We start from the raw sequence: 24,721 nt of genomic DNA, 5'->3' as shown, positions 1-24,721 counted from the left end.
AAGTACAGGGGGCAGCAATGGAGGCTTGGAGTGCAACTAAAAAGCAGAGAACATTCTCTGCACTCTTCCTTGGGCTTAGGTCAAAGAGTTCTACTAGAGGACATTTTTAATATATATATAGAACAGGACTCACTCTCAAAGTAACTGATGCCACAGGTGAACTGAAACTATCTAAGGAGGTAATCCACCCTCTCAATCTAGTTTAACATCTGTTGGGATCAAAACATTCTGTATCTCATCCTAGCTGCATATCAGAAAAAAGCATTCCTTCTCTAGGAAAAAATAATATTTACACCAGTCTCTTCTAAGTACAATTCCAGTGTGTGTGTGTGTGTGTGTGTGTGTGTGTAAAATTAACAGTCATAAATGAAGCAAATAAAGATGATCCATAACCAAAAATAACCCATCCAGAAGTTACAGACCCACAGATAAACTACATGTTGGAATAAGGAGACAAGGACTTTAAAGCAACTGTATTAATTTTTTAATAGAAAAAAAGATTAACTAAATAGATGAAAATATGAAGAACTTCAATAGAAAAATGAAATTTCTAAAGAAGAGCCAAATAATTGTTACAGAAAAATTGAGAAAAATAGTATCTTGAAAACACCTCTCTTGGTAATTGAAAAAGTGAAAAGCCAAAAAGAAAAATTAGTGAGGAAATATAGAATATTTGAAAAATGCTATTAACCACCTTGAACCAATAATCACAAACATGTTCAAATCTATGAATGTGAGCTATTTCACAAAACATATTTACTTAAAAATTCAACATTAATGGAAAACAAAAATGTGAACCAAAAGAAATATAATCACCCAATGCAATGCAGGAGCCCTAACTGGATTAAAAAAAAAAAACAAACAAATTATAAAGTACACTTTGGGGAGAATAAGAAAAACATGAATTTATGAACAGGATATTTTAGGGAATTACTGTTGTCTTTTTTTTTAATATTTTATTTATTTATTTTTAGAGATGGAAGTGAGGGAGATAGAGAGAGAGAGAGACATCAATGTGCGGTTGCTGGGGGTTATGGCCTGCAACCCAGGAATGTACCCTGGCTGGGAATCAAACCTGGGACACTTTGGTTCCCAGCCCGCGATCAATCCACTGAGCTATGCCAGCCAGGGGCGGAATTACTGTTGTCTTAATATAATGATAATATTATAAATATGCAGAGGAATGTCCTTATTCTTAGAAGAGATGTTATTAGGTTGAAATGTTATCTGCTATTTACTTTCAAGTGGCTCAGGAAATAGTGTATATGTTTCTCTGTGTAAAGTGTTAGAAAAGTCAAATTATTTTATTGAACATACAATTCATACCTTTAAAAACAATTTTATTGATTATGCTATTACAGTTGTCCCATTTCCCCCACTTCATTCCCCTCCACCCTGCACACCCCCTCCCACCCACATTCCCCCACTTTAGTTCATGTCCATGTGTCATAAGGTCTTTAGCTTCTACATTTCCCATACTATTCTTGCCCTCCCCCTATTTTCTACCTACCATCTATGCTACTTATTCTCTGTACCTTTTCCCCCTCTCTCTTCCTCCCACTCCCTTGTTGATAACCCTCCATGTAATCTCCATTTCTATGGTTCTGCTCTTGTTCTAGTTGTTTGCTTAGTTTGTTTTGGTTTTGCTTTAGGTGTGGTTGTTAATAATTGTGAGTTTGCTGTCATTTTACTATACATGTTTTTTATCTTCTTTTTCTTAGATAAGTCCCTTTGATATTTCATAAATTAAGGGCTTGGCGATGATGTACTCCTCTAACTTGACCTTATCTGGGAAGCACTTTATCTGCCCTTCCATTCTAAATGAAAGCTTTGCTGGATACAGCAATCTTAGATGTAGGTCCTTGTCTTTCATGGCTTGGCATACTTCTTTGCAGCCCCTTCTTGCTTGTAAGGTCTCTTTTGAGGAATCAGCTGACAGTCTGATGGTAACTCCTTTGTAGGTTACTGTCCCCTTATCTCTTGCTGCTTCTAAGATTCTCTCCTTCATTTTAATCTTCGGTAATGTAATTATGATGTGCCTTGGTGTGTTCCTCCTTGGGTCCAACTTCTTTGGGACTCTGAGCTTCCTGGACTTCCTGGAAGTCTATTTCCTTTGCCAGATTGGGAAAGTTCTCCTTCATTATTTGTTTAAATAACTTTTCCACTTGTTGCTCTTCCTCTTTCCCTTCTGGTACCCCTATAATTCGGATGTTGGAATGTTTCAAGATGTCCTGGAGGTTCCTAAGCCTCTCCTCCTTTTTCTGAGTTCTTATAATTTCTTCATTCTTTTCTGTTTGGTTGTTTCTTTCTTCCTTCTGGTCCACTCCATTGATTTGAGTCCCAGTTTTCTTCCCATCACTATTGGTTTCCTGTGCATTTTCCTTCATTTCACTTAGTGTGGCCTTCATTTTTTCAAACAGTTTGCAACCAAAAGCAACCAATTCTGTGAGCACCCTGATCACCAGTGCTTTGAACAGTGCATGTGATAGGTTGGCTCTTTGTCTCTTAAAAGTATTTTCTCTGAGGCTTTGATCTGTTCTGTTTGTCCCCCTCCCCTCTTTTTTGGTCTTATTGTGCCTGTTAGGTATGAGGGGCGGAGACTTAAGTGTTCATCAGGGCAGGTCAGCCCAGTAGCTGGGTTGTGTCACTGTGTGTGGGGGTGGGGTCAGAGAGGGAACAATGGCACCCGTTCCACTCTCTGTCTGATTTTAGTCCCTTCTGCTTCTTCCCTCAAGCAAACTGGGCCTTTCTGGTGCTGATTCCGGGGTGGTTCGGCTTGTGTACATTTTAGGACCCTGTGGGTCTCTCCAACAAACGCTCCTGTGAGGCTGGGGGTTTCTCCCACTGCCTCAACCCCCACAGGTGTTTTCAATCGGTGTCTTGAGGCTTTATTTCCCCTGAGCTGGGGCCCTGGGCTGCTCAGTCTGTCTTGCTCTCCAACTTCACCTGGTTTGTCTGCGAGAATGTGGGACTGCTTGGCCAGCCAGTTGCCCTGCGCACCTCACTGGGTCTGCCCTCTCCCACCCTGCACTGGCGCCCGGGGTTGGTCAGCTGCTGCCTTGTGTGCCGGTCCGCAAGCCTTTGCTGCGACCCCTCTCTGCCCGACTGCCCAACTCCGCTCCTCCTACTGGCCTGGATGAATGTGTCTAACTCCTTGGTTGTTGGACTTCTGTACAGTTCAATTTTCTGTCAGTTCTGGTTGTTTTCTTTTGTTTCTAATTTTTGTTGTCCTTAATTTGGTCGTGCGAGGAGGCACAGTGTGTCTAACTACACCTCCATCTTGGCCAGAAGTCCCAATTATACTTTTATATTGTATTTTGTTTCTAGTTTTTAATACTTGGTATTACAAACCAAATTTTATTACATTTTAGAATATGCAGAGTTCTTCAAGCTAACCAATCAACAAATTCTTAACAAGATAATGTCAATAAGACTTATCTCACATGCCATTCCTATAAAGGTTTAAGCATAAATAACTGTAAACAAACTTTTATCAAACCCTTTTTAAAGCCCACTTTAGCTTTCACAGTGACACTGCTGTTTTACAACTATCAAGAAAGAAAGGAATTATATATAATCCAAGTTATATAAATAAGTCACAATATTGTTTTGAAGACTTTCCCTCCAACCTTCTTTTAAGTTTAAAGTAGAAGTTATAAAACTCCTCTTGGGATTACTTCCCACAGTAAAATCTTTTTACCATAGTTTGTCACTGTTCTTTTTCAGAAGTTTGACCTAAATTCTTTTTTTTTTTGTAAAGGATGGGAGAAAATTTATTTCACTTTACAAGACTTTACTTCCACAATAATATATACTCTTGGCACAGGAAGACCTTTTTAAAGTTTTGTAAATTACCTTAAGGTAAATATTTAGGTTGATTTTATGAAGCTTTCAGACATTAAGTTTGAGAAAATTAATGTTTACCAGGATTTGCATACATTATTACAATCAAAAGCAAAATAAACCAAAGAACAACACTGTCTTAATACCCCTAAAAACATAAGAAATTGCCATTTTTGGTCAAACATTTATACCTATACTGTATTCATTTTGATGTCTGATTTTATACTGACTTTTTTTCTAAAAATAGGTGACAAATAATCTTTTGTGTTAACTCCCCTGTCTTACTAGCACAAAGTCACTGGTTTTACTTTGGCTATATTTTTATCTTTCAGAGTAAGATGTGCTTATTAATCCAGTTATACTCCAGTAACTTTGTGAATGAAAAAAATTTTAAGAGAATTAACAATAAATAATGGAGCCATTATTTCACTGGCGCTCATCCAATTTCAGGAAAATCACTTCCAAAAAACAGCAATTTTGCCTGATAAATTCATATCTAAACAGAAACTGAAAGAAAAGTGAAATTATGGGAAATCTATGATAATTTACTAGACATCATGTGCTTTTAATAGTTTAACACTAGTAATACTTAATAATTAAGAGTAAAATAATAGGCTAACATTTTAAATGTGTACTTTAAATAAGTATAAAGTATATAAACAATTACGTAAGCTTAAGGAGGAGCTGACCAAGATACATAAATTATGAGATGTTATGTGTCCATCTGAATTTTCTATATAGTTTTTTGTTTACAGAATATTTATTAAGGTTGTTTAATCTACAATTTCTCATTTGTCATGTTGGAAGTCCTTTATTGTAAAGACTATCCTTTTGTGTGATGACGAACAGCAGCCACTGTCAGTGATTATTCTGGACCTCCACGCTGGATACATTCCATTTCTTCTTGAGACATAGGCTTCCTTCTATATTTCTGAGGTAATGTTTTTATTATTTCTGTAGTGTCTGGTGGACCCTGATGCATCAGCCAATCTGGCGATTTACTTCCCTTAAAATGCTGTGAAATTGAAGAAGAGTGAGATGGTAGTTCTGCTGATCTCAGAATTTCTGATACATTGGGTTTAGGATGGTCTCTTCTGTTAGGGAACCTTATTAATGGAGTATGTGTCTTGACTACCTGAACGACCCTGCTAGCAGACGCCATCTTACTCCACCTAAATTCTTATTACTATTCAGCAGTTTGACCTAAAAATGACCTACTTTAGAACACATGTGGATACAATATCTATTGATAAAAACATGTATTTAAAGAAAAAAAAGAGTGAGATGGGAGCAAGTTCATTATTCAAACGAATGGTACAACAAACAAATACTCCTATGAGAATACCACATATGTGGAACATGGGGTACTTTGGGGGAGAGTAATGGGGAGCAAATGGGGACAACTGTAACTGAACAACAGTAAACAAAAAAAAAGAAAAAAAAGAGAGAGAATACCACATATCAAAGTCCATTTAAGAAATAAAGTCTGAGAGCTTGCCTTACATACTGTAATACTCATTTAAAAGCAGAGCTGCTAAGAGCCAAGAATGATGGTCTTAAATAGTGATAGTGCTGATTTTCTGACTGGATTACATTATTATTTTTGTGTTACAAGGGAAATATTTGGTTCAGAAGTACCATTTCTTCATTTCTTCAAATGAAGTACCAGTACTTCATTTTCTTAGCTGAAGAAGAAAATGCATATTCTGTAGCAAAGTCAGATTTATAACCATTTTCTCTGTAGAACCAAACCAAAATCCCCAGACACTTTAATTTCAAATATCCCATTTCCTATTATTTTGGTTCCTTCCTATAGTTTCCCCAACTCCATAGTTCTTTGATTCCAGAATCCAGTAAGGGTACCTACCACCTTTTCACTGCTCCTCACCCTTCTCACATTCAATTTCCATCTTACATATTATCATAATCATCACAATATATGCACCATCATCTTTTTGTCTCTAAATCATTATACTAATTTGAGCAGTAATCCTACTACACTGTCTTATCCATTCACTCACTTCCTCACTCTCTAAGAAAAACTATTTCACTATAATTTTGTGTCTTGATTATTGCAGTAGCCTCCAAACTAGTTTCTTTACTTATACCTTTGTACCCTTCCTATAGTCTACCTTAACACAACAATTAATTCTTAATAACTATTGACATTTTAAAATGCTAATAAAAACCTATTACGCCTCTTCTTAAAACATCCAAGTTCTCATCTCATGTAGAATAAAATGCCAATGTCTTCATAATGGTCCCCAGCCCCTACAAAATCTAGCTGTTTTTTTAATTGTTGTTCAAATACAGTTGTCTCCATTTTCCCATTACCACTCTCCCCTCTCTCCCCCTCCCCCACCTCCCACTCTCAATCCTACCCCTCTTTGGCTTTGTCCATGTGCCCTTTATACATGTTCCTGACAACCCTTTCCTTCTTTCCCTGGTTATCATCCCCCCCGCCCCCACCCCTCTGGTTACTATCAGTTTGTCTTCTGTTTCAATGTCCCTGGTTCTATTTTGCTTGCTTGTTTGCTTTGCGGAATAGGTTCCACTTATAGTTGAGATCATATGGTATCTATCTTTTACTACCTGGTTTATTTCACTTAGCATAATACTCTCTAGTCCCATTCACGCTGTTGTGAAGGGTTGAACCTCCTTTTCTGCTGTGTAGGTTTCCATTTTGTAAATGTACCATAGTTTTTTTAATCCACTCATTTACTGGTGGGCACTTAGGTTTCTTTCAGCACTTGACTATTGTAAATTGCACTGCTATGAACACTGAGGTGTACAGGTTCTTTTGAACTGGTATTTCAGGGAAGACAAACAATCCAATTAAAAAATGGGCAAAGGACCTAAACAGACACTCCTCCAAGGAGGACAGACAGAGGGCCAGAGACATACGAAAGGATGCTCAGTATCACTAGCCATCAGAGAGATGCAAATTAAAAGCACAGTGAGATACCACTTCACACCAGTCAGAATGACCATCATAACCAAATCAACAAACAACAAGTACGGGGGAGGCTGTCGAGAAAAGGGAACTCTAGTATGTTGTTGGTGGGAATGCAGACTGGTACAACCACTGTGAAAAACAGTATAGAGTTTCCTCAAAAAACTAAAAATCTAGCTATTTATTATCTTGTTTTCTACCATGCTCCCCTTCTCATTCTGCTCTAGCCACACCAGTGGTCTCCTTGCTCTATCTGAAACATGCCAGCATGGTCCTGCCTCAAGGGCTTTAGACTTGTTGGGTCTTGTGCTCTCACTTCCTTTAGGCATTTTATACATATCATTTCAGTAAGGCCTTCTCTGTCTACCCTATTTAAAACTCTTTTATTTTTCCTTTGTTTTTTTTCATGGCACTTAGTATTTCTGACCTATTTACTTTACATGCTGTTTCTTGTCTCTAACTGCCACTAGCATATACGCTACGTGAGAGCACAGATTTTGTCTGTTTGGTTCATTGTTGTACTCCCATTTTCTATGTATGGTATGACAGGTACACAGTAGACAATGCTAAAAAATATTATTAAATAAATAAGATAATATAAATACATCTTTTTCTCTGAATCATTTGTTGAATGAATGAAATGGACACTATTACATAATTTTAAATGAGATTAACATAAAAATTTTGAAGAAAAATTTGATATAAAATATAAACCTAGCCCTGGCTGGTGTAGCTCAGTGGATTAAGCACTGGCCTGAGAACCAAAGGGTTGCTGGTTGATTTCTAGTCAGGGCACATGCCTGGGTTGTGGGCCAGGTCCCCAGTATGGGATGTGTAAGAGGTGACCACACATTGATGTTTCTCTCCCTCCCTATCTTCTACCCTTCCCCTAGGTCTAAAAATAAATAAGGCAAATCTTTTTTAATAAATCATGTTAAAAATATATAAAGCTGATGTTATTGTAAACTTATTGTCCACGTTAAAGGATAATATTTGTTTTCTGGGAGTTCATTTTAAAATCCAGTTAACATATATATCCATTCTTATAGTTTTATCACGTTGGAAAAATTATCATCAGTATTTTATTTTCTCATGTTTTTAACATTAGGATCTATACTATTAGAAAATAAACATCCCCCAAAGTCAATATAAGTGCTGGAATACCCTGAATCACACACCAAAAATTCAGGATTTTGAAACTTATCAGAAGTTTTCAAATTTTAAATTATAGAAAAATACTCACTTCTACTTGAATCTAAATATGGATATTTATCTAGAGAAATTTCTATCTTCTAAGTTACTAATGATGAGTCCGGTTAATTTTCATATTTTATTGGATTAATGTTAAATATGTTAAATGTATTTAAAGCTATTCTTTTAAATAAAGTTGAAGCAGAAAATTTTAAATTATATCAGAGAAATACCTTTTGATTTAAAAAGGAATGAAATAAACCTAGAGAAAGTGAACCAAGGGGTGAGAAGTTATTTAAAAAACATCAATTGTTTCCAAATACTCCCATTTTGGTACAATAAATTATATACAGTGTTATTTAAATTTGAGAGTGTCAACAATACATTAGAAACCAAACATGTTAGTTCATAAAAACACTCACCTACAACACCATTCAATACGACCTTCACCTTCACAACTTTTTGCCCAATGATTATCTGCCAAATTTTTCATTGCAACAGCATATTCACAAAGTGTTTCCTCATCCTCACAATGTTCTCTCCAGATCTTATCAAAATCTCCCACTAAAAACAAGGAAAAAAATGAATTAAGTTAACTGTACTTTTGGATCTCTACATAATTATCAGTTCCCAACATTTTATAAAGAGGGGTTGACAGATAATAGGTCAACATAAATTAGCAAGTTAAATATTTTTATTTATACATTTGGACTGGTTCCAAGCATACTATACTTTAAAAAATTATAATCTCAGTGCAAAAATGTTACTAAAGAAATTACCTTGGAAGCCCCTCCAAAATTTTAAGTATTTATAAAATGTTCTGAATAAAAATTTTAGACTATGTATTACTTACAACTACTACTTTTTAGAAAAAATTAAGTAAGTCATCACACTTAATACAAGATATGAAATATCAATTTGAGTTCTGATAAAGAGGTATGAGAATCCTACGGCCAAATAAATGACCTTAACATAATGTAAGGGTAAAAGAGTAAACAAAAATGATCCAAGGGGGCTTCATTCGATGTTCTTTGATATAAGATACACATTCTCTTGCCTCATGTTCAAATGTAGGCAATTGTCTGGTGACAAAATAAACTTAAAGACATAAATAGAATAACTAAATTTGGAATTAACAATTACAGTCAAATTATTCCCTCAAATGAGGCAATTAGATTTTAGTATTAAAGTTTTTTTAGCAAAAAAAAATATATAATAGTTCAACTATTACAACACTTCAAAATTTGAAAAACTATTGGTTTGTTTTAAGCACACAGTTGAACTAGACTGAAAACCAACAAGGTGCTCTATCCTTTGAGGGTGTGCTCTGAGTCTCCCAGGCAGGATAAATCCCCACCGATTTCCACCACCAGATGCTATACAGACTCTTCTGTCCATCTCTGTTGCTCTGGGCTGGGGATCACTGCATGTGGTTTAAGATTCCATGCTCCGAGTGGGAGGGAGTTCCATAGCCATGATGTATCTCCAACTTTCCAGCTGCTACCACATCTGCATGTGGGGGCTTTTTCCCACTATGTCTGAATCCTTCTTGCCAGTCTCTATGTAGCATTTTCTGTACTCCTTGGTTATAATATTTTATATCAGCTAGCTTTCAGTTCGTTGTCAGGTTGATTGATCTGCAGTTTAGCTGTAAATCGGTTTAGGGTGGAAAGGAAATGGATGCAGCTTTCATCTACTTTACAGCCATCTTGGAAATCTTGTCAATTTCTTATGGAGTTTTTAAGTCTTACTACCTGCTCCAATGAAGTTTTGAGGAGAAAGCCAAATTTTGTCTGTAAGTTTGTTCAACCCAAACTGATGGCAGACAACTTTAATTTCATGTTTTCAATAACACTAAAAAGTCTCCAGACTTTCTCTAAATATTCTGATACTAAAACTAATGTGTGATTAGTAAAGTGCAGTACGCTGAAATAATATACTACCAAGACTAAACAATGCTATTGTATATACTTCACATTCTTTCAATACATGTTTTGAAAAAATAGTCTATTTCAAAAACTAAATAATAAATTCCATGAGCAAGTACTGGCACCAAAGGAAGCAGAGATGTAGTAAAATTTGGTAGATGTTATAACAGCAAAACAAACCGGATATGTCCCCATATTCATCTAAGTCACCCTGAATCCAGAATTTTAAACCATGTATGTATGTATGTATGTATTTATTTATTTTATGATATTTTAATATGTCTTTACATCTTTCAGAGCCAGTCTTCATACACTGTTCTTCATGATTGCCTTGGCTGCGTTTGGGAAAATTTACTTCCATGTAACTTTTATTTTTTATTTTTATTTTATTTTAATTGTTGTTCAAGTACAGTTTTCTGTCTTCTACCCCCATCTCAACCCACCCACCCACCCATCCTCCCCACCTCCCTCCAGTTTCCACCTCCCCTTGCTTTTGTCGGTGTGTCCTTTATACTTGTTCCTGCAAACCTTTCCCCTTTTCCCCTGAAATTCCCTCCCCTCTCCCCTCTGGTCACTGTTAGCCTGTTCTCTATTTCAGTGTCTTTGGTTATATTTTGCTTGTTTCTTTGTTTTTTTGATTAGGTTCCTGTTAAAGGTGAGATCATATGGTATTTGTCTTTTACCACCTGGCTTATTTCACTTAGCATAATGCTTCCCACTTCCATCCATGCTGTCCCAAAGGGTAGGAGCTCCTTCTTTCTTTCTGCCACATAGAATTCCATTGTGTAAATGTACCATAGTTTTTTGATCCATTCATTTACTAATGGGCACCTAGGTTGCTTTCAGCACTTGACTATTGTCAATTGTGATGCTATGAACATTGGGATGCATAGGTTCTTTTAGATTGGTGTTTCAGAATTCTTAGGATATAATCCTAGCAGTGGAATTGCTGGACCAAAAGGCAGATCCATTTTTAGTTTTCTGAGAAAATTCCACAATGCTTCCCATAGTGGTTACACCAGTCTGCAATCCCGCCAACAGTGCACTAGGGTTTCCTTTTCTCCACAACCTCTCCAACACTTGTTTGTTGCTCTGTTTATGATGGCCATTTGATTGGTGTGAAGTGGTAACTAATTGTGGTTTTAATTTGCATCTGTCTGATAGCTAGAGATACTGAGCATCTTTTCACGTGTCTTTGGCCCCTCTGTATGTCCTCTTTGGAGAAGTGTCTGTTCAAGTCCTTTGCCATTTTTTTACTTGGGTTGCTTGTCTTCTTAGAGTGGAGTCGTGTGAGTTCTTTATATATTTTGGAGATTAAACCCTTGTCTGAGGTATCATTGGCAAGTATGTTTTCCCATACAGTTGGTTCTCTTTTTATTTTAATACTGTTTTCTTTAGCTGTGCAGAAGCTTTTTATTTTGATGAGATCCCATTTGTTTACTCTTTCCTTTATGTCCCTTGCTCTAGGGGACATATTAGTGAAAATACTGCTGCGTGAAATATGTGATATTTTCCTGCCTATGTTCTCCTCTAGGACTTTAATGATGTCACTACTTCTATTTAAATCTTTTATCCACCTTGAATTTACTTTTGTGCATGCATTTATTTTATTTAAAATGTATCAAGCTAGACTATCAGCTATACACTATGTTCAATGTCTAGAGATTTTAAAGTTAAACAAAAACACAACATTTAGTTATCAGAAAATTCCACTTTCCAAATAGGGGACTGTTCCACATGGCAGTGGGAAATGTAGCCCAGCCCCGACTCAGAAAGGCCAGTGGGGAACGAAGCTGGCACACAGGACCCACACTCACTGATAGGTTTTCCCGAGGGAAATCAGGCCTGCATTTTACTTAGGCTGCTGTGAGGCTGGCTTTTGCTAAAACTCCCTCACCCTGAATGGAGGCAGCAAATGTTTACTGCATATCTTTAAAGTGACTTCCTAAAATCATGCTAAACCTCCCAAGGTTGAGTGTAAACAGTTCAAACACTTTTCCCTTTGCATTTGCAAATATCCTTCTTGTTTGATGTAATTAGCAACATCCTCTCCTTGTTTTCTATAAAAGGTAACCACCTAAATCGAACCTGTGCATAGTGAATGAGGATCATCCTTGATGTAATGTGCCCAGAAATGCAATTAAAGCCTGTCTAGGCAAGGGTCGCGGCCCTCTCTCACTGAGAGTGGCCACACTGTCCCTTTTTCTCCACAGGACTTCTTTAGTCCGTGTGAATTTGTTAGTCACAACCACAACACAAGGACTTTGTAAGCCGGGGTCCACATCATTTACAGAATATACTTAGAAGTTTATTAACATATTTTAAAATAAAGTTATTAAAACAAAAAGAGTAGAAAAATTTGGGTCTTTCTTTTCATAATGGCCTGTTATATGTTTTTATAGTATTCTAAATACAAGGTATTTACCCTTTAAACAAAGTATTTTCAAGATACCTTATAATGTGGACTCTAAAAAGCCAAAAAGTTAAGGTTAATCAGTGCTCAATATACATATTCAAACTGCATACAAATACAAAAAGAAAGTTAAAACTCAATTCTAAGGATTTTTATTACCATGTAGTTATTAAGTCAACCAAGATTTTAAAAACTGTCTTATTTGAAAGAATAATACTTTTTTATTATCAAAAGGAACTAAGAACTTCCTGAGATTTATATCAAAGATGTAGTCAAGAGCAATATATTCAAGTTCAATCACTCACTCAATAATTAATAATTAGCCTCACAATGATTCCAATATATAGGTATTTGTAATGACTCTAAATCATTGTGATACTTTATTTTCTTACCCATTGTAGGCATCCTATAAAAACATGAATGTATCTTACACACACACAAAAAAAGAGAAAGAGAGAAAGAGAGGAAAATGAGGAAAATCTCCAATAAATACACACATTTCACTTTGTCCTAAAAAAGAAAATTCCAAAATTATTTTTAGAAAGCAAATTTTAAAATATATGTGTGCTGCCACCTAACTTTAAATTAATAGTTAATCAATAATGATTTGTTTCAATACATAGTTTTAAGATCAGCTCAAAGCTCTGCCTAGTCTAAAAAATAAAGTCATCTGATTGTCTTATAAAATTCTAAAACAAAGTCCCTTTAACATGACTTCTATTTAATATATTCTCTGTATATTTAATTTGTTCAAACATTAATTTTAAAAACTAATTAATAATTTAAAACACAAGTGACAGCAATCTAAAGTTGCCAAACCCAGCTGAATATGGAAATCAATGAACCAAATTATTAAAAGTATGATCTCAATATCAAGACAATAACATAATTGTTTCTAAATTAACCTTCACAAACATATGTCAAACTAAAGAATAAATATGAGGTACTTGCTATGAAAAGAGTTATAACTACGAATAAATTAATAGGCATTCAAAAGGCAGAGTTCCATTTTTAATAATTGTATGAACAGTTGAAGATATACTTTGACTGCTACTGTCTTTGTTAAGTACCAAGTACAATGAAATAAGTAAGAAATTATTCATTTTTGCTCCTAATAAATTCAAGGAAAGCTGTATTTACAGGTCCAAACTCAAGTGAATCAATAGAATCCCTAGAGTTGAAAGCGTGTTTTTATTTACAAATTAAGCTCTCTTTTGACATTTGGTACAGCAAATTTCTTCCTTCAAAACATAACTGAAAGAATCCAAGATGGCTGAAGAGTAGGAGGAACCTATAGTCACCTGCTCCCAGTGCCCAACCAGATTTACAGCTAAATTACAGATTAATCAACCTGAATAGCAACTGAAGTCTAGCTGAACTGAAATACTATAACGAAGGATTTACAGACAAAGCCACATAGAGACAAGAAGGGCAGAAAGTGGAAAGGGATGACCCCCCCCGCACCCCACCCACAAGCAATGACTGAGAAGCAGGAGTGTTATCTCACAGCAAAACACCTCTGCCCCAGGAGCTTGGGGTATCAAATCCATGCAAGGATTCCCCAATTCAGAGCAACAGAAACAGGAAGGGGAGCCTGCATAGCATCTGGTGGTAAAAATCAGTGGTGATTCAGCCTGCCAAGGACAGAAGACATTTGGTTAGAGACCTAGAAGCCACATTCCCAGAGACAGGTACTCCTATTTTTATAGCACCAGCCTGGAGAGTGTACTGCCCCCTCCCCCAATTACTGGTGACAGTACTCTGCTATGCTTGGGTCCTTCAGAGTCATCTGCTGGCTGCACCCAGCAGGGAGTTCCAGGGAGCTCTTTTCCTTGAGGAACTCTTGGAAGTGATTGAGAACTGTGTAGTTCTGGAAAGAGGACTATTCTTCCCAACCTCAAGAGCATTGCTGGCTCCACTCCCCCTCATACATGTGGATTCATTTCTCCTACCCTTCCACTTCCTGTGGACCCATGCTACTGAGTTCAGTCCCACGGGGTGGTCAGAGTGCACCTCTCCCAGGGAGGCTTTTGTGAGGGAATGAGAGGGACATGTTCTAGATCCCTCGCAGGTGGGAGGGGGCACTCATATCTACCCTCCAAACTCAGCCCATGCTATTCCTCCAATGGAATAATCATATGACCTGATTTTCCTAGAGCTGAGCCCCTCTATACCACTCTGTTGAGCTCAGTCCAGAGAGAGGATCTGGGGGTTGCACTCCATCAGTAAAAGGAAGAAGTGTCTGTTGCCCTCCTACAGGCTTGCTGGCACTAACCACAATAGGAGACTCATGGGATCTGCCCGCCCAAGTCCCGGAGGCCCTGTCCTGCTGAGCTCAGCTCCACAAGGTAAAGGGTGTGCTACTCAAAGGGGAGAAATTCGGAGTGTACCTCTGGGAGGTTTCTGTCTGGGAACAGGAAGAAGTGCTTGCTACACTCCTGCGGACTCAGCTGGCACTACCCCTATCGGAAAGACTGAGTAGCTGGTAGGTGGGGGCAGACCTCGGGGAGCTTTGAAACTTTTATACATTTCCCCTCATCTCTAAGATGGAGGAAGCTGACCACTGTACAGAGATTGGTCTCTCCCAGGCTCACCCAGGCCCAGTAGATGCAACCACATGCAGTAAATAGAACAGTAGTTCCAGACAGGAAGCCCAAGAACAGTTACACACAATGGCTGCCATTTACCTGTACCTGAGCCCTGCCCAACTGCACTGAGAAGCAACACAATCAGTGGTGGGCTTAAGACTACACCAGAGCTTGACCCAACTAGCCATAATAGCAGCACACCAAAACTGGAATTCTGCCAGGCACTAGACCCTGCTGGGAACAACTCCACTTCTGGGGGCAGCCCCCGCATAGCAACTCATACATAGTGATCAAGGTTTATCCTTATAGTCAGCCAGCCTGAAGCATTAACTCCATCCACCAGAGAGCAAACAGCTTTCAAGATCCAACTAAAACAGGAGACTGCATGTAACCCACAAGAAATATTCCTGAAGCACCAAGCTGAGGTGGTCTAAAAGACTGTACCACTGAACCCCAAAAGACACCTATATCATAAAGCCATCTTAGAAAGTTTGGAAGTCATAGCAGATTTGTATAATACACAGAGAAAAATGGACAAAGAAATATTCTCCAAATAAAATAATAAGTAAATCTAAAGAAAAAGAATTAAATGAAATGGAAGAGACCAAGATACCAGATACAGGGTTTAAAACAATGGTTAGAAAGATGTTCAAGTACCTTAGGAGAAGAATGGATGATTTCAGTGAGAACCTAAAAAGATAGTAAGCATTACAAGGGAATAGGGAAAAAAAAAAAAAAGAACCAGTCAGAAATAAAGAACACAATACCAACAATGAAGAATATTCTAGAAAGACTCAAGAGCAGTGTAAATGAAGCAGAGGACTGAATCAGTGAGTTAGAGGACAAGATAACAGTAAGCACCCAAATAGAACATCTAAAAGAAAGACAATTTTTAAATAAATGAAGAAAATCTATGGGACCTGTAAACAATATCAATTATAACAACATTCGCATAATAGAGGTATCAGAAGGAGAAGAGAGTGAGCAAGGAATAGAGAACCTGTTTGAAGAACTAATGGCTGAAAACTTCCCTAACCTGATAAAAAAGTCACACAAGTTAAGGAATCACAAAGAGATCCAACTGAGATAAATCCAAAGAGGCCCACGCAAAGATACACCATTAAAATGGCAAAGGTTAAACACAAAAAGAGAGTCTTAAAAGCAGCAAGAGACAGTTACCTACAAAGGAGCTCCCATAAATAAGGCTGTCAGCTGATTTCTCAACAGAAAGACTTCAGGCCAGAAGGAACTGGCATGAAATATTCAAAGTCATGAAAAGCAAGAACATATAACCAAGGCTACTCTATCCAGCAAGGCTGCTACTTAAAATCAAAAGTGAAATAAAAACTTTCCCAGATGAAAACAAGGTAAGAGTTCATTACAACCAAAATAGTATAGAAAGAAATGTTAAAGAACCTACTTTAAGAAAAAAAGAAAAACAGAGATGGAAAGATAGCCATAAAAAATAAAATGGCAATAAATAATAACCTTACAATACCTTAGATAGTACCTTACCTTAGATAGTAACCTTATAATAATAACCTTAAATGTAAATGATTTTATGCTCCAATCAAAAGACATAGGGTAGCTGAGTGGATAAAACATGACCCATATACGTGCTGTCTATAGGAGACCCACTTCAGAACAAAAGATATGCACAGAGTGAAAAGTGAAGAAATAGAAAAAAATATACACCATGCAAATACAAACCAAAACAAACAAACAAAAAAGCTGGGATAGCAATACTTACATAGGACAAAACAGACTTCAGCACAAAGCCTTACCAAAAAGCAATGAAGGTCACTACATAATAATACTAAAGAGACTGACCCAAAAGAAGAATGTAACATATAATGAAATCTTGGTGGACATTAAGAAATACATCAACAGAGACACATTCATAGTAGGAGATTTTAACATGGCACTGACACCAATGAATTGATCTTCCAGACAAAAAATAAACAAGGCAATAGTGACATTACAGGACTCACATGATGGTATGGATTCAACTAATATATATGGAACATTTTTTCCCAAAATATAGGACTATACATTCCTCTCAAGTGCACAGGGACCATTCTGGAAAGTAGACTACATGTTAGGAAGCATAATAAGTCTTAATAAATTCAAGAAGATTGAAATCTTATCAAGCATCTTTTCTCACCATAGTGGTATAAAACTAGAAATCAATTACAATTTTAAAAAATGAGTAACATTCATACACATGGAAACTAAATAGCATGTTATTAAGCAATGAATGGGTTGGAGAGATAAAAGAAGAAATCAAAAGTCAGTTGGAAATAAATGAAAATTAACACAAAACAACCCAAAATCTATGGAACACAGCAAAAGCAGTAATGAGAGGGAAAATAATAATTCAACCCTACACATAAAATAGAAGAACAACAAACAAACCCAGAGTAACTAGAAAAAAGGAATCAATAAAGATCACAGAAGAAATGATCAATATAGAAAATTAAAAAACAATACAAAAGATCAATGAAACCAGGAGCTAGTTCTTTGAAATGACAAACAAGTTTGTCAAATCTTTAACACATCAAGAAAAAGAGAGGACCCAAATAAATAAAATCAGAAATGAAAGGGGAGAAGGAACAAATGATACCACAGAATTCCAAAGGATAATAAGGAATCATGATGAAAAACTACATGCCAACAAATTGGACAATCTGGGCAAAATAGCTAATTCCCTAGACATATAATCTTCCAAAACTGAATCAGGAAGAATCATAAACCATGAATAGACCAATTACACTGATATAATAGAATCAGTAGAAAACTCTCAGCAATAGAAGTCCTGGATTGGATGGCTTCACAGAAAATTTTACATACCATTCAAAAACTAACACCTATCCTTCTCAAAGCATTCCAAATATTCAAGAAAAGGGAAGATTCCAAGCTAATTTTACAAAGCCAATATTTTCCTAATTCCAAAACCAGATAAAGACAAAACAAAAAAAGAACATTATAGGTCAATATCCTAGTGAACATACATGCTGAAATCCTCAACAAAACATTAGCATACCAAATCCAGCATTACATTAAAAACATCATATACCACGATCCAGTAGGATTTATTGCAGACTCGCTAGTTTGGTACAATATTCGCAAATCAATAACATGACATATCAGATAAACCAAAATGAAGGCTAAAACTAACATGATCATAATCAGCACTAGCGGGTGTAGCTAAGTGAATTGAGCGTGGGCCTGCATACCAAAGGGTCACTGGTTCAATTTCTGGTCAAGGTACATGCCTGGGTTGCAGACCAGGTCCCCAGTAGGGGGTGCATGAAAGACAACCACACACTGATGTTTCTCTCCCTTTCTCCTCCTGCTCCCCTCTCTCTAAAAATAAATAAATAAACTCTTTTAAAAATATATCATCATATCAATAGATGCAGGAAAAACTTTTGATAAAATGCAGACCCTGTTTATGATAAAAACTGTCAGCAATGTGGGAAATGAGGGATCATACCTCAACATAATAAAGGCCATTATGTGGAACTCCTACAGCCAACATCATATTCAATGGGCAAAATTTAAAAGTGTTTCCCATAAGGTCAGAAACAAGACTGAGATATTCACTTTCACCACCCTTATTCAATATTGTACTGGAAGTCCTAGCCATATTAATCAGAATATAAGAAGAAATAAAAAGCTCCCAAATTGGAAAGGAGGAAGTAAAACTGTCATTATTCATAGATGACATGATATTGTATATGTAAGTCCTAAATGCCCCACTGAAAACCTAGTAGATCTATAAGTGATTATGGGAAAGTAGCAGGATCCAAAATTAATATTCAGAAGTCCTTGGCATTTTCATATACCAATAATGAACTATCAGAAAGGGAAATTAAGAAAACAATCCTACTTACTTTTACAACAAAAATAATAACATATCTAGGGATAAATTTAACCAATGAGGTAAAAGACCTGTACTCAGAATATTGTAACATACTTAAGAAAAAGACTGAAGGAGATACAAATAAGTGGACATATAAGTCATGTTCATGGTTAGGAAAAATAAACATCATTAAAATGTCCATACTGCCCAACATAATTTACATATTCAATGCAATTAATATTAAAATACCAGTGGTGCCCTGGCTGGTGTGGCTTAGTGGATTGAGCACTGGCCAGGGAATCAAAGGGTCACCAGTTCGATTCCTACTCAGAGCACATGCCTGGGTTGTGGGTCAGGTCCCCAGTAGGGGGCGCACAAGAGGCAACTACACATTGATGTTTCTCTCCTTCCCTTCTCTCTCTAAAAACAAATAAAATAAATAAATAAATAAACAAAATCTTAAAAAATACCAGTGGCATATCTCACAGATTTGGAACAAATATTCCAAAATGTATATGGAACTACAAAAGATGCCAACAGCCTCAGCAATCCTGAGAAACAACAAAGTTGAAGGGATCACACTACCCGATATCAAACTATACTGCAAGGCCATAGTAATCCAAACAGCATGGTATTGGCACAAGATCAGACAAAGAGATCAATAGAACAGAATATAGAGCCCAGAAATAAACCCACACCTTTATAGTCAATTAACATTTGACAAAAGAGGCAAGAACATACAATGGCATAAAGACAGTCACTTCAATAAATGGTGATGGGAAAATTTGACAGATATAGGCAAAACAATGAATAGTAGACCACCACCTTACAACATATGCAACAATACACTCAAAATGAATACAGTACATAAATGTAAATCACAAAACCCTAAAACTCCTAAGAATACACAGGCAGTAAAATTTCAGAAATTTCTCGTAGTGAGTTCTGGCCAAGATAGAGGCATAGGTAGATAAGCTTCACTTCCTTGCACAACTGAAAGAAGGATGACAACTAATTTAAAAACAAAAACAGCCAGAACTGCCAGAAAATCAAACTCTATGGAAGTCCAACAACCAAGTTGTTAAAGAATAAACATTTCATCCAGACAGGTAGGAGTGGCAGAGATGTAAAGCTGGGGTGGAGAGGATGCATGACAAGGAGGCAGAGGCACACCAGAGTGGGTGAGGCAGCGGCAGGTGGATCGAGGGGTGCCATATTCATGTGTGGATAAGCTGGGACAAACAACTGTGGAGCCAGATAAACTGTGCAATGCAGGGTTCCAATGTGGGTAACTAAAGCATAAAAACCTATGGCTGTAAAAATCTGTGGGGGTTGCACCAGCAGGAGAAACTCCCAGTCTCACAGGAGAGTTTGTTGGAGAGGCACACAGGATCCTAGAATGCACACAAGCCCACCCACCCAGGAATCAGCACCTGAAAGGGCACAATCTGCTTGTGGGAAGGGAGGGAATTGACGGAAAATGGTGCAAGAGCCGAGCAAACTAGCAATGTTCCCTTTCTGACCCTTCCCCCACATACAGCACCAGAGGGCAGCAAAGAGTGTTACCCTGCCAGGGCAAGTACCTCAGGCTCTGCCCCTCACAACGTGACAGGTGTGCCAAGACAAAGAAATATGGCCCAAAAGAAAGAACAAATCAAAACTCCAGAAAAAGAACTAAGTAACAAGGAGATAGCCAACCTATCAAATGCAGAGTTCAAAACACTGGTAATCAGGATGCTCACAGAAATGACTGAGTATGCTCGAAAAATAAAGGAAGAAATGAAGGCTATACAAACTGAAATGAAGGAAGATATATAAGGAACCAACATTGAAGGGAGGGAAACTAGGACTCAAATCAACAATTTGGAACAAAAGAAAGAAATAAACATCCAACCAGAATAGAAGGAAAAAAGAAGAATTCAAAAAAATGAGGAGAGGATTAGGAACCTCTGGGACAACTTTAAACATTCCAACATCCAAATCGTAGGGATGAAGAGCAAGGAGAAGAGGAAGAGCAAAAAACTGAAAACTTATTTGACCAATTAATGAAAGCAAACTTTCCCCATCTGGCAAAGGAAATAGACATGCAAGTCCAGGAAGCTCAGAGAGTACCAAACAAGGTGGACCCATAGAGGACCACACCAAGACACATCATAATTAAAATGTGTCAAAGGTTAAAGATAAAGAGAGAATATTAAACACAGCAAGAGAAAAGGATTTACCTACAAAAGAGTTCCCATAAGACTATCAGCTGATTCCTCAAAAGAAACCTTACAGGCAAGAAGGGGCTAGAAAGAAATATTCAAAGTCATGAAAAGGAAGAACATAAATCCAAGATTACTCTATCCAGCAAAGCTATCATTGAGAATGGAAGGGCAGATAAAGTGCTTCCCAGATAAGGTCAAGTTAAAGGAGTTCATCACCACCAAGTCCTTATGTGAAATGTTAAAGGGACTTATCTAAGAAAAAGATGATCAAAACTATTAACAGTAAAATCACAACAAACTCACAATTATCAACAACTGAACCTAAGGAACAAAAACATAAACTAAGGAAATAACTAGAACAGGAACAGAATCACAGAAACGGAGATCACATGAAGAGTGTTATCAGTAGGGAGGGGGACAATGCAGGAAAAGGTACAGGGAAGAGGAAGCAAGATTGGTAGGCACAAAATAGACAGGAGGAAGTAAGAATAGTATAGGAAATGGAGAAGCCAAAGAACTTATACGTATGACCCATGGACATGAACTAAGGGAGAGGGGAATACTGGAGGGAGAGGGGCACAGGGCAGAGGGGGATAACGCGGAGAAAAAATGAGACATTTATAATAGCATAATCAATAAAATATACTTAAAAAAAGAAATTTATCATAGCAATATTTTTACCAGTATATCTCCTTGGACAAGGGAATCAAAGGATAAAATAAACAAATGGGATTAATTCAAACTAAAGAGCTTTTGCACAGAGAAAGAAACCATCAACAAAATAAAAAGAGAAACCACTAAATGGGAGAACATATTTTTCAATGACACATTTGAATAGGGCTTAATTTCCAAAATATATAAAGAATGTATACAACTCAATACCAAGAGAACCAACAACTCAAATAAAACATGGGCTATGTAGCCCTGGCCAATGTAGCTCAGTCAACTGGAGCAGAAGTTTGCAAGTTGGATCCCCAGTCAGAGCACATACCTAGGTTGTAGTTTCAATATCCCTGGTCAGGGATGTGGATGCATACAGGAGGCAACCAATCAACGTTTCTCTCCTCTCACATGTCTCCCTCTCTCTCTTGCTCTCGCTCTCTCCCTCCCTCCCTTCCTCTCTAAAAGCAATGAAAAATAAATATCTTCAGGTGAGGATTTAAAAAAATGGGCAAAGCATCTGAATAGACACTTCTTCAAAGAGGACATAAAATAAAGATGGCCAATAGACATATAAAAACTCAGTGTGACTATCAGAGAGATGCAAATCAAAACCACAATGAGGTATCATCTCACACCTGCCAGAATGGCTATCATCATTAAGTCACCAAATAAGTGTTGATAAGAATGTGGAGAAAAAGAAAGTCTAGTACACTGTTGACTGATATATTTATTCTACTGTGAATACATCATAGGGAATGCAGACTAGTATAACAACTGTAGGAAAAACTATACTGTTTCCTCAAAAAATTAAAAATGGAACTACCTTATGACCCAGTGATTCCACTTCTGTGAATTTATCCAAAGAAACCTGAAACAGTAATTTGAATCTATGCACCCCTGTGTTCACTGAAGTGTTATTTACAATAGCCAAGATCTGGAAAGAGTCTAAGTGCCCATCAGTAGAAGAGTAGATAAAAAAAATGTGGTACATTTACACAATGGAATACTATTTGGCTATAAAAGAAGAAAATCTTATACCTCTTGCAACAGCACTGATGGTCCTTGTGAGTTATGCTAACAGAAATGAGCCAGAGAAAGGCAAATACCATATGATCTCCCTATAAGGGAGATTTGTAATTTAAGGAACAAAATAAACTGACAAACAAAATAGGAACAGAGGCATGGATACATGGAACAGACTGACAGCTATCAGACAGGACACAGGACATAGACACTGTGGCGATAGTCAGAGGAAAGGTGAGGGGGGATTGGCATAGGAAGGCAAAGGAGGATTAACATCATACTGTAGTTATATAATGTAAAGAGTATGTACCACATAATTCCTTATAATAAAACTAAAACATTAAGACAAATCTATATAACAAGAGACTGGTAAAACAGGAATAGAGAAAGACTGGACTACAAAGGAACATATGGAAACATTCTATAACTTGATTTTGGTAATGGTTTCATAGGAGGATACATCAGACAACCCCCACTGAATTATATACTTTAAATGGGTGCAGATTCATTGTACACAAATTGTACCTCAATGAATTTATTTTTTTAAATGACGCATCATGAGCACAGTAAAAGTTAGAAACTAATAACTGTATTTCATTAAATTTGAGGTCATCAAATTATGTAAAAAGAATAAAAAAACAAAGATTTACTTAAGTATCACAAGCCAAGTCTTAAACTTTTAGAAATTCAAGTAAACCTAGTGGTTTACTTAGGTACATTACCAAATACAGGCTGTAAAATACATTATCTGTAGATGAACAGATTACCAAATTCAAGTTAAAAAAACCTTTAAAAGTCATTTCCTTTAATGAAAGAGAAACTCATGACCAAGTGAAAACAAGTTTAGCAGTTATTCCAAGACATTAAACCAAAGTGTTCAGAACCAGATTATCAAATCAACATAGTTAAACCACACACAGACTAGCCTTCTCAGCATTTTTGAGTATGTGATATAGTGACATATCTCAAGGTGGAAATATCCAAGGTGTTTTGTGTTGAACCAGCTTCTGAGACTCAAAACAAAGAAACCACCTTACAGTGTCAGATGGGTATGGGACTTATTGGGATGATCACTTATTAAGTTACGTAATATCTAACCACTGGGCTGTGTACCTGAAACTAATATAACAACATATGTCAACTGTAACCCCCCCGCCCAAAATTAAAAATCATAAAACAAAGAAACCACCTGATCACCTGCATCTTACATCCAACATGCTATGACTAGCGATTTCTCTGATAGGGGGAGGGGATGATATTCTAATGTACTGAAAAGGTCAGACCTTTCATATAAAAACTTAGAAATGTAAGAAGAAAAGGGGGGCAAAAATGTTACAGCCTTTCTAATACTGGAGAAGATACTAGAGAAGAGTCTAGGCAAAAATTCCAGGGGTGACTCAGTCTCCAATGTTATAGTCCTTAAATGAACCCAGGCTACAGGTACACTTCTGTTATTTTTTAAATTATATATTTAACAAATTAAGGGTTCCTATGTGCCAGATGCTGCCTTAAGGCTATGGACCCTAAAAAAGAAGATGCCTACTAAGGGCTCCTGGTGGTTCAACTGACCTTAAATTTAAACAACATCAAAACAAAAAACCTAAAAACTCAGCCTCACAGCTATTCATAAACAGGGACCTCTCACCCAAATCACACTTTAGGGAGAAGTCTGCGTTAAGCTGCCCAGTACCTGCACTGAAATGCCTTCCTAAACTGTGTTTCCGTCATCTGAACCAGCCACTGAGGAGTTCATGAACAGTTCATGGAATACTATTTCAATCAACAGAACTGAGACATTATTCCCTGTCTAATTGGGGCTGTGCAACTATATCCCCATCAGCATCTTCACTGATCAACAGAAGCAGTTCCATTCTGACCAGTCAGGACAGTGCCTTTGCTTTTTTTCTTGTTTATTCTATCACAACTGTCCCAGTTTTTCCCCCTTTGCCCTCCTCCGCCCAGTCCACTCCCTGCTCCCACAGTCAATCCCCACACCACTGCTCATGTCCATGGGTCATTCATACATGTTCTTTGACTACCTTCCCCT

At 37.0% G+C, this 24,721-nt stretch overlaps 2 protein-coding genes across 2 annotated transcripts in view; both read right to left on the bottom strand.

The window, feature by feature from the left end:
- Window positions 1–24,721, bottom strand: part of BMT2 (base methyltransferase of 25S rRNA 2 homolog) — a 201,210-nt gene that overhangs the window by 169,057 nt on the left and 7,432 nt on the right. The window contains exon 2 of the mRNA XM_045847799.1: window positions 8,410–8,551. Coding sequence (XP_045703755.1) covers window positions 8,410–8,551 — 142 coding nt within the window. The remainder of the gene's footprint in view (window positions 1–8,409; window positions 8,552–24,721) is intronic.
- Window positions 4,592–7,269, bottom strand: LOC123824102 (28S ribosomal protein S36, mitochondrial-like). Its single transcript, XM_045847217.1, has 2 exons — window positions 7,232–7,269; window positions 4,592–5,015 (listed from the first exon to the last, which is right to left on the bottom strand). The coding sequence occupies exons 1-2, from the start codon at window positions 7,267–7,269 to the stop codon at window positions 4,709–4,711; spliced, it is 345 nt and encodes a 114-aa protein (XP_045703173.1). The 3' UTR covers window positions 4,592–4,708.

Source organism: Phyllostomus hastatus, unplaced genomic scaffold (genome assembly GCF_019186645.2).
Source record: "Phyllostomus hastatus isolate PE091 unplaced genomic scaffold, TTU_PhHast_1.1 phas_contig_118, whole genome shotgun sequence".
In the NCBI taxonomy this organism is placed as follows: Eukaryota; Metazoa; Chordata; class Mammalia; order Chiroptera; family Phyllostomidae; genus Phyllostomus; species Phyllostomus hastatus.
The sequence above is the reverse complement of the archived record's forward strand: the minus strand, read 5'-3'. Positions and strand labels throughout refer to the sequence as shown.